Source organism: Diabrotica undecimpunctata, chromosome 9 (genome assembly GCF_040954645.1).
Source record: "Diabrotica undecimpunctata isolate CICGRU chromosome 9, icDiaUnde3, whole genome shotgun sequence".
NCBI classification, from domain to species: Eukaryota; Metazoa; Arthropoda; class Insecta; order Coleoptera; family Chrysomelidae; genus Diabrotica; species Diabrotica undecimpunctata.
The window spans coordinates 110,872,032-110,883,823 of NC_092811.1; the positions used below are offsets into that span (position 1 = coordinate 110,872,032).

Sequence of the window (11,792 nt, forward strand, 5' to 3'; positions counted from 1 at the left end):
TAATCACGAAAAAGGCAACAACAGAGGAAGAAATTACACAAAGATTAGGACAAACAAGAACAGCAATCCGACAACTTAACTCAGTATGGTGGGATAGACACCTAAATATGAAGACAAAACCGCAGATTTATAAAACATTAGTGCGAAGTATTATGACATACGGGGCTGAAAATTGGATCATAAATAAGAAAAACAGCAGTAAGATAGTAGCAACAGAGATGGAATGCCTGCGAAGATGCTGCAGAGTAACAAGAATGGATAGGAGAAGTAATGACGAAATAAAGCAAAGAACATCAATAGAAACAGACATACTAACAAATATAGAACAAAAAAGATTAAAGTGGTATGGACATGTAAGAAGAACTAGCGACAGCAGATGGATAAAGAGAATAACCGAATGGAGCCCCATAGGAAGGAGGAAAAGAGGACGACCCCGAAAATCCTGGAGGAACGAAGTAGACGACGCCATGAGTAAGAGAGGCCTAAACGATGGAGAATGGAACAACAGAGAGAGATGGAAACGGTTGAGCGAGGGAAGGCAGTGAATACTGTAGAATCCCTAAATATATATATATATATATATATATATCTTTTCTTTTTACTGCTATTACAACAATTTCTGATCATACAACGCACGGCAGCTATTCAGAAATCGACTAAAACCTTGGAATAACCTCTCAGCTACCCATTTAATTCGACATAAGCGAAAGCTCTGGCGAAGATACAAACTTACTGGTCCCTTTGATGATTTTCTCACCCACCGTAATTTTTCTAGCCGAGTCAAATAATCTTTGCTAAAGTTAAGAACAGAATTTGAAGAATCTATCATTGCAAGTGGTAATAGTAAATAAGTTTATCGGTACATTCGTACATCTTTATCTTCTAAAGTCTCCATACTATTACTTCAAAAAGCTGACGGGTCTTTAGGTTCTTCGAATAACGAATCTTCGGAATGTTTATCGTTATTCTTTTCTTAGGTTTTTACAGATCAACCTTTACGATACTATTCCTCAAATAATGTGCCCACACGTGTCTAAAACTCTTGACAATATATCTTTTACACCGGATGAAATTAAACATGATTTAAGGAAACTACGAAATAATTCATCACCTGAATTAGACGGACTTACCTCCTTTATCCTCAAACAATGTGCAGAATCTGTAGCCATCTCTATATCTCTCAGAATGAATGCTTCTTTTAATCAAGGTTCTCTCCTCTCGTCCTGGAAATTGACTTCGGCTGCTCCTATAGTCAAGAAAGGAAATAAACTTGATCACATTAATTATCGTCCAATCTGCCTGGTTTCTATTGTTGGCAAGGTCATAGAATCGATTATTTCGGAAGCTATGTCTGAGTTTCTTCTTCAAGAAAATGTCATCACTCACCAATAGCATGGCTTTATCAAAGGTCGTTTAACGATCACAAACTTACTTCATTGTGTAAATGATTGGTCATTATCTTTAATCAATCGGAATCCTGTCGATGTAGTCTACTTAGACTTCTCCAAGGCTTTCGACCTTGTTCCAAAATGTCGATTACTAGCTAAATTGGATCACTACGGTATCCGCGGAAAGTTAAACATTTGGATCCAAGATTTTCTATCCGACAGATACTTCAGGGTTCGTGTTGGGGAAGACCACTCACTAGATAAGCAAGTCAAGAGTGAAGTTCTACAAGGATCAGTACTTGCACCGTTACTTTTTTGTGTCTACACTAGTGATCTTCCGCCCATTGTATCCAATAAGGTTTCCATTTACGCTGATGACATGAAATTATATGTGAATTCAACTATTAACCAACATGTTCTTCAACAAGATCTTGACGCAATATTCAAATGATCCTCAGAATGGTTACTTCCGCTTAACAATGAAAAATGCGTTGTTTTACATATCGGCAAAAATAACTCATCACTGTCGTACTCTTATTGATCAGACATGTAAAGAAGAAACTGAAATCAACCTGAGACTGACCAAGAGCAACAGGTGTGCTGGAGCCATGAGCAAAATAACTAAGGCCAAAGATATATCTCGTAATACAAAAATAAGAGTATACAAAACTATAATTAGACCCACAATGCTATACGCTGCCGAGACATGGACTATGAACAAAACCGTACAGAACACATTGGAAGCATGGGAAAGAAAGATACTTCGCAGAATATTTGGTGGAAAAGTAGTAGAAGGAGAATGGAGAAGACGAACTAATGCAGAAGTGTATCAGTTGTATGCTAACCCTACAATAACAAATGTGGTGAAAAAACGTAGACTAGAATGGCTCGGCCATCTAGAAAGAATGCAAGGTAAGAGACTAGTCAAGAATATTGCTTGGAGATTACCTGAGGGCAAAAAAAAGAGAGGAAGACCAAGAAAGAAATGGAGAGATGCAGTGATGGAAGATGTCAGAGAGATGGGAATCAGAGATTGGAAGCTGTTAGCTAAGAATAGAAAACGATGGAAATTATCCATCCAGCAATGGGCCTAAAAGGCCTGTTAACGCTGTACATACATACTGTCGTACTTTATTAATGGACATCCCTTAAACTCGGTAACCTCACACAACGATCTCGGAGTGATAATTTATAGTGACTTTTATTGGTGTGATCACATAGTGTCGGTGTGTAAACGTGCAAACTCGAAATTGTTTTTGATCCGTAAATGTTTTACACGTATATCTCTAACCTCTGTTAGTAAACTTTACTCAATATACGTTAGACCTATTCTTGAGTTGTCCGGACCAGTGTGGAATCCAGATTTCAGTCGTTATAAAATCCTACTTGAAAATGTTTAGAGCAAAGCCACAAGACTGACATACGGCCGTGTAAGACCTAACTAAAGATAGACTATCCATGGCTCATTTTACGACATTCGAGCAGTGACGTCTTCGAGGTGATATAATTATTGGCTTTCGTATTTTAAAACATAATTTTGGAGACCTAAACACCATATTCACTTTGAATGAAGACGAAACATTAAGAGATCGTCAATACAAATTAAAGAGGAAACAAACTACTGCAAGATCCACTTCTTGCCAAATGGAATCTTTAATTTTTAAAACAATTTGGATCAAGACACCATATCGGCAACTAGTGTTAACATCTTTAAAAATAAACTTCATAGCGCTTTATTTTATTTATGTGTTTGTGTTATTTTTGGACAGCATTATTATTTATTTATTTATTGTTTCGCAATTTAATTTTTGTATTATATTCTTAATTGTTTAACTTTACTTAACTTTATAATTGGTATTAGTTTAAAGGGATATTTTTTATTTTTGCTTTTTGGGCATAACAGGAGCTCGCTTTTCTGCCCTTATTTGTTATATAATAATCATAATAATAATAATAATAAGACGGGATACGATAACACCAAAAGCGAAGTCGAAAGGGAGATTCATAACCCAGAGCTAGTTGTAGATCAAATCCCTAATGAAATCCGTAATGAGCAGACTCCTGAACCTCTCATACAAGAAACACAACCTGTTAATACGCAGCAGGACAATAACGAGTTGCATGACAACCTGGCAAGTGAAATGGCACGTGCCGTACAAGAGTTTAATGGGACGAACCCTCTTAGCAGACCACCGCTACCAAAAATAAACTCTTTTAAGAAACTAGGTGCGCTGTTACAAATTGTGAACACTGAAGTCCTACCCAATTACATCGTGGAAACTCTTACATTGGAATATTTGCATATGCTGATTTACTGTGCAGCAACAGCAATTGCTAATGTTATGGGAATTAAGATCAGAGCAAGATGGGGTACTAATATCGAAAAGAATGATAGCAGAATTGCACCTTGGAAAAAACGGCTACTAGGGAAAATTGAATCATTGCATAGGGACATTGGACAAATAACTGAATACATCCGAGGAATAAGAAGTCGAAAAATCATCAAGAGAGCTGAAGAGATATTGCGCTCTAAGACACTAAGACACTCACAACATGATCCAGAAAATAACTCACCGCAACAATGCCTGGACACATTAAAACAAAAACTTTTCGTTTATTCAGGCCGCCTAAGAAGATACAAAGTAAGTATATATAATCGAACACCTCTCTACCCTAAGGTGTGAGGTAAGTACAAAGTAAGTAACAACCGAAAATGCGGCAATATACTTTTTGAGCATGCAGAGAAGGCGTTTTATAGGAAACTTAATTCCACTATAGAAAATGAAAATAAATCATACCCAAGCCAAGAAAAACTTCATGAGTTCTGGGGATATCAACTTTCAATGCCAGCTACTCATAACACCAATTCTGGATGGATTGAAGACACAACGAACAACTGTCAACATTACAATAATATTCCTTACGAACCCTTCACCAACGAAGAAGTCTCAAATACTATCAAAGAGCTTCATAACTGGAAATCTCCTGGACCAGACGGAGTTCAGAACTTCTGGTTAAAGAAGTTTTGGAGTGTTCATGAGTGTTTGTCAGTATTGATTATTCATGTTATCTCTAATCCGCAGAAATCACCATCATTTTTTACACAGGGAACCACATACCTAATACCAAAGGATCAAAATAACACCCAAGATCTAGCCAAGTACCGCCCAATTACTTGCCTTCCAACGTTGTACAAATTGGTCACATCCTGTGTAGCCCAGCGTATCTACCAACACTGTGCTCTAAACAATATCATAGAACCTCAACAGAAAGGATGCGCTAAGGGCTCCATGGGCTGTAAAGAACAACTTATTATCGACTCAGTCATTTATAACCAGGCATACACCAAAAAAAGGAAACTTTTTACTGCCTTCATTGACTACAAGAAGGCCTTTGATTCACTGCCGCATGAATGGCTTATAGATATATTGAAAATATATAAAGTCGATGATAATCTAGTGACCTTTTTAAAGCATATAATGGCAGAGTGGAAGACTAAAATTCACCTTCAAATACCTGGTGAAACCAATATCGAAACTGAAGATATCCAATTAACCGGGGCCTTTTTCAGGGGTACTCGTTGAGTCCCCTTTGGTTCTGTTTAGCGATGAACCCACTATATCAGCTATTAAACTCCACTTACTCAGGATTTAGCATCAAAAATAACAATACTGTTGTGGCGAAGCTTAATCATCTGTTATACATGGATGATTTGAAATTAATAGCTTCCACTCGAAATCACCTAGATCAGATGCTAAAAACTGTAGAAACTTTCTCAAATGATGTCAGTATGCATTTTGGACTAGACAAGTGCCGTTTACTAAATATAGTCAGAGGAAAGGTTCAACCCGGAATTTTCAATATGCAAGATGACTAAAACATCGAGGCGATGGGTGAAAATGATATGTACAAATATCTGAACTGAAAAACTGAACTAACTTCGGAGTTCGTGCGAAGAGTAAGACAACTAAATCTGTCATATCTTAATAGTAAAAATTTGTTTAGTTCCGCTCTGAGCTACTCGTTTGGTATTATAAAGTGGTCAATAACGGATATAGAGGGTCTTCAGCGGAAAGTAAGAACACTTCCCACAAAGGCGCAGAAACATCATCCACGCAGTGTAGTAGAGAGAACAACATTACCGCGGTATCAAGGAGGAAGAGGACTTATGGATATAGGTGAGCAATTGGATAAACAAATTGCTAATTTAAGAACTTATTTTCAGGTACAGGCTGAGACATCTACTTTACATCGAGCAATTGGCGCAGATGATACAACGCCGCTTAAACTGAATAAACAAGAAATACACCAGAAATATATTGTTAAAGATACTCGAGTCCAAAATGACAAATGCCGATATGGATGCCAAGCCCAAGAAACCATCCAACATCTTACCGATGGCCAGGCATTTGTCGGTACTGAATATAAAGAACGCCATGACTCAGTAGGAAAGATTATCCACCAAGAACTAGCTGACAAACTGGGACCTCTCAAAATCGACCATCTTCTTTATTATCAATACGTCACTGACAAAATGCTTGAAAATGACAACTACTAGTTATACTGGGACCGCACTGTGCTTACAGACCAACCAGTGGCTCATAATAGACCGGATCTCATACTAGTTAATAAAATTACTAGGCAAACAACACTTATTGATGTGGCGATACCCAACACCAATAATTTATATGTTAAATATAACGAAAAGATTGCCAAATACAGAGATCTAGAAATATAAATCAGGAGACGATGGAAAATGGAAAGTACTCAGACAGTATCCATTATTTTATCTACTACTGGTAATATTCCCAAAAACCTCCTAGAGAATATAAAACAGCTGGGTCTAAATGAACATGACTTTAAGGCCATGCAGAAAGCTGTAGGGTAGATCGGGGCTAGTTGTGACAGGGGCATGTTGTGACAAATAGTTTTATAGACTAACCATAGGTAGCAGCGTCGCCCGGTTACCCACAATTCCACGTCCGCATGTCCTCAGTCTGTTTGTGTAGTTTGGTTGTGATGCTATGCGTTTCTGCCGCTTTATAAAATTATATGTCATTTCGTTGTAACGAAGTAAAATTTTGCTGTTGTCTTTGAATTGTTATTTCACTTTCAAACCACAAGGTAAGAAACTTATTCTAGTTGTAGTAGATAGTTTGTTTATTTCTCTCTAGTAAGACACAGTTTGGTTTCTATACGACGTGTCAAGGTCTGTGCAAGTGGCTTTATGTAAAATGGCGTACGGTGGGGCTAGTTGTGACGAAAGGCTTGGGGCAGATTGTGACAGTGTCACAACATGCCCCTACTAATTTTAATGCATGTTTATGGGTTTGTTACAGATAATGGTGAAAAATTATAAAAGGAAAACGGAACGTGGTCGGAGTAATATAAACAGTTACGAGTCGGCTTCGTTAGATGTTAAGTCTGGATCGTGTAGTTTAAGGCAAGCAGCTGAAAAATATGGCGTTAACCGGATGTCCTTACTTAGATATATAAAAAAACAACAAACCAATCCAGATGGAGTGGTAGAAATGGGTTACAAAAGACCTCGAATGATATTTTCACAACAACAAGAAGAAGAGCTCTGTGAATATGCTGTTCAGGCAGCGAAAATATTTTATGGTATTAGCCCAAAAGAAATGAAAAGTTTAGCTTTTGAATTTGCTATAGCGAACAAAGTTCTTGTGCCTGAGAATTGGGTAGCAACAAAACACGCCAGTAATGATTGGTTTACAAAGTTCATGCAACGTAACAATAATGTGTCTATTCGTGTTCCTGAGGCTACCAGCTTAAGTCGGAGTACAAGTTTCAACAAGCACAATGTCGGACTCTTTTTTGATAACCTCGAATTAGTATTAAGTCAAAACCATTTTACAGCTAATGATATTTGGAATATAGACGAGACAGGGACTGGGACTGTCCAAAAACCGGTAAAAATCATAGCGAAGAAAGGCGAGAAAAGAGTTGGTGGTGTCACTTCAGCTGAGAGGGGGACCAATGTTACTATGGTTCTTGCTATTAACGCAGAGGGTAACTCAGTTCCTCCTATGTTCGTTTTTCCACGTAAGTTTTACAAGGAGCATTTTGTACGTGATGGGCCAGTAGGTTGTTGTGGTACTGCTAACCCAAGTGGCTGGATAACAGGCCCGGACTTTTTGTTTTTTATGAAGCATTTTGTAAAAAAAGTAAGGTGCTCAAAGAAATCACCGGTTTTATTTCTGTTAGACAACCACAGTGCTCACCTATATATCGAAGTCCTTGACTATTGTACAGAGCACGGTATTACTCTCTTATCGTTCCCTCCCCATACAACAAATAGACTTCAACCACTGGATGTTTCCGTTTTTGGTCCATTTAAGAAGTTTTTAAACGACGCCATGTGTGGATGGATGAAATCTCATCCTGGAAACACAGTCTCAATTTATGACATCCCAAGTATAGTGAAAACAGCATTACCTAAAGCTGTAACACCAACAAATGTTCAGGCAGGATTTCGTTCTACAGGAATATGGGAATTCAATAGAAACATTTTTAATGAAGAAGACTTTCTGTGTTCTTCGGTGACCGACCGACCTTTGAATAGGCCTATTGACATCGTAGATGGTAATGAGGAAGCCAGTGCTGGGCAGCTTAAAGAGTTTCAGCATCTCGATGAACCTGAACCGTCGTCATATTATGCTAACCAGCCAGGACCCTCCCATACCTATCAACCAGGACCATATCAACAAGGATCATCGCAGGCCAACCTACCAGGATCATTCCATGCCGAAGTTCTGCCTGTCAGCCCTATGGATATAAGACCTCTGCCAAAAGCTGGTCCTCGAAAAAATAAAAAACGCAAGAGCTTAACATCTGCAATTTTGACTAGCACACCTGTCAAGGAGACAATTCGCAGTGAAGAGTTAAAGAGGAAGGAAACAATAAAGTGCAAAGAGGATAAAATAAAGAAAAAATTATTTGACTCAAAACAACTGTTGCCTAAGAAAAAAGCAGCGCCAAAGAAAGAGACCGCAACAAGAAAAAGAGAAGACAGCTCAGAAGAAGAGGAAGAAGATTACTTTTGCTTAGTTTGTATGGGACCATATAAAAAGTCTAGGTTAGGAGAAGACTGGGTGCAATGTATGGAATGCAAGAGGTGGGCTCATGTAAAGTGCACAAAAGATGATCTTTATTATGTTTGTATAAACTGCCACTCTTCAGAACTACAAGTAGAATCAGCACAAATTGACGATAGCGATTAAGTTTTTTATTTTACTTTAAATTCACTAGATGTTTTTCTACACATTTGTTTCTTACATAAACATTTATCAAACATTTATGTATCTATACTTAACTATAAAATAAATTTATTATGGAAACTTTGTTATTATTCTCCAACTAAAGTTTATTATATTTAAAAATATTTACTGTCACAACCTGCCCCAAGTTCGTCACAACTTACCCCATATTGGGGCAAATTGTGACAATATGTGCATTTTGTAAAACTATTTACATACTGTAAGGTATTGCTTAAAAATTGCTGATGTTCCCAAATAATGATTCGAAAAAAATGTTAAAAATTATTTTGTCCAAAGTGGCACAACTAGCCCCAGTCTACCCTACTCATCGCGACGTACTGATGTGTACGAAAATTTTTGGCAGATACTCCAACATACCAAGTCACCTAGGGCTCGATAACACGGAAAGAGTCCCACCAGAGCTCAATTCTTTTGATACCGTAGGTATCTGAGATAAGTGAATTTTCCCGTTAGAGGGAGTGTGAGCCGTATGGCTAAATCTGGATAATAATAAATAAATTTTTGCTAATAATGGAGATAAAGCGAAGTCCATTTTCGCGAAATTCAATACCAAAATTTTGATTCTTGAATTCATTACACAGTTAGAAATAAGTACTATCAGTACATACTGTCAATAACTCTATTCTAGCTCATACATTTATTCTTGTTCTAGTTGTCAAGTATTGTCTTTATCTAATGTTGTTTTGATTATTTTCAAAGTCTTGTCTTTGTCTTGTCTCTTGACATTTGTATATAAACTATTTGTCAAAACATACTAAATTATTATTTGAATTTAATATTCGATAATATATTAAAAAAATGTTGTATATTATTTATAAATGTGTCATTATTATTTTCAATGGTTGTATAAAGTAAAAATTTTGACATTTTACTACAAGGAAAATTCATGGTACTGCAAATAGGTCTAAGTGATGGTATAGCTTTATTAACTTTCGGTTCTCCACAAAACTGAGGTGTGTTGCTGTAATAAGGTGTAACTACTTTTCTTTGATAAAAAAAATAGAATAATGAAAAAAGACATTACTAACGAAATAAACTATAAATTATAAATCGCTATAATTTAGGAAGATTAATAATTTAAATTAAAACCCTATTTAAATAAATAAACAATAGAATACTTCCGTAACACCTCATCAGAGTACATGATTTAAAAAACTCACCATTGTTTTTGTATCACTATACACTAAATACCACTTAAGTCTCTCATACTGTCTCTTTCACGCACGCCACTACCGAAACTAAACCATTTTTAAATACTGATCGTTTAAGATATAGCCTATCCGATTCAATAATAAACACAATCTCATCAATTCAGATAAAACAAAAAACGAGCTTTGATTGTATCTGTCCGTGAATAGGCGCCTTAAAGCAAAATTTGGTAGTGGGACTATATTTTGTGGGTCATTCAAAAATGCGTACATAATATGTTGCTTCAAATAAAAAATACCTTACTTTGACAGTGATTTATTTAGATTATATAATCGCATAGTCGATTATAAACAGTGTAAAATTAGAGGTTCTAATGTAATGATTAAGCAAGATATATTTAGGAGGAGTCAACAATTTGTAAGTTACGATTTTTTTTGTTGAGTTTTCCTGTAAAATTGAAAAACAATTGGAAAAATCGTAAATATGAGTTTCTTTTTAATGTTCTTTCTTTTATATATAGACATATTAACCCAGTTAACCTTTGAATTTATTTCATTTTTCTTCAAAAAAAAATGAAACAGAAAATTGTTACAAAGAGGTAAAATATATTAAAACTAGGTATCAGGGAAGAACTATGAATGTAAAAGTTAAGCAAGGAAATCTGATAGTGGACAAGGACCAAACATGTAAAAGGTGGAAAGAATATTTCGAAGAGACGGAGTGACTACTGAAGAAAATTATAATGGTTCTAAACCTTAAATAGTAATAGAAGAAATACCAAACCCACAAGAGAAGAAATTAAAGAAATAATACACTCGCGATCATAAAATCCGGGTCACCTTGATAATCACCGATATTTCATTTTTAACGAGCTTTATCGTAAATAATAATAACACAAATACAAACTAATGCATGTTTCTGGGAATTGTTGTCGGCTTAGCGGTTTCCTTTGCAACAAAGAATTTCAATAGTGCCGATTTCGCGGGAAAGCGCACACATCCCAAAATGAACGGTCTCATTTGTGCTTCGACTTTCTGTTCAAACGCAACGAACAAACGTTTATTATTGCCAGCATTAGTGTTTATTAGTGTCATTATTAGTGTTTATTATTGTTTATTTTTTGACAAAAATACCCTTGACTGTCGTTGAAACGTCACAAATTGTTGCGCTTGTGAAAGACGGTCACACTCAACAGTAAGTCGCAAGAACTGTTGGCGTAAGCCTTTCTTTGGTTCAATGAGTGCTTCAACGCTTTCAGGAGAAGGGTTTGCTATCCAGACGACCTGGCTCTGGACGAAAAAGAATGACTACGGTACGAGATGACCGTTTTCTTGTGATTCAGGCTTTACGAAACCGGACCTTAACTGCGACTATGCATCGAAATCGTCTACAGAAAGTACGAAATCGCAATGTTAGCGCTGCAACAGTCAGGAGAAGAATTTGTTTTTTTGGACTATTATCTCAGGTAATGGCTACAGGACCGCCACTTCGCCTGGCGCATCGAGTTGCACGACAAGCTTTTGCTCGACAATACGCGCATTGGGGAATTAATGATTGGAGCAAAGAGTTATTCTCAGATGAATCCCGTTTCGACTTAACTAGATCCGATGGACGTGTAAGAGTTTGGAGGAGAACCGGTGAATAATTTTCACAAGCTTGCATTGCTCCAAGAATGCCATTTGGTGGAGGCTCGGTCATGGCTTGAGGAGGTGTATCTTCCTACTTCCACACAGAATTACCCTTCATCGAAAATGGGTCCTTAACTGCACGAAGGGACATTACGGAGATTCTGGAAGAACAAGTTATGCATACCATGACAAGGCTTGGAGAAAACACACGGTTTTTATGCAGAACAACGCTCGAACGCACGTTGCCACGATCAGTATGCAATACTTGGACGAGGTTGGAATTACGAGGTTACCCTGGCCAGCTAGGTCTCCGGACCTGAATCCTATTG

At 36.9% G+C, this 11,792-nt stretch overlaps 1 protein-coding gene across 1 annotated transcript in view; it reads right to left on the reverse strand.

Annotated features, from left to right (window-relative positions):
• LOC140450400 (glucose dehydrogenase [FAD, quinone]-like) overlaps window positions 1-10,000 on the reverse strand; it is a 115,339-nt gene extending 105,339 nt beyond the window's left edge. The window contains exon 1 of the mRNA XM_072544009.1: window positions 9,847-10,000. Coding sequence (XP_072400110.1) covers window positions 9,847-9,849 — 3 coding nt within the window. The 5' untranslated portion in view covers window positions 9,850-10,000. The remainder of the gene's footprint in view (window positions 1-9,846) is intronic.
• Window positions 10,001-11,792: the final 1,792 nt, after the last annotated feature.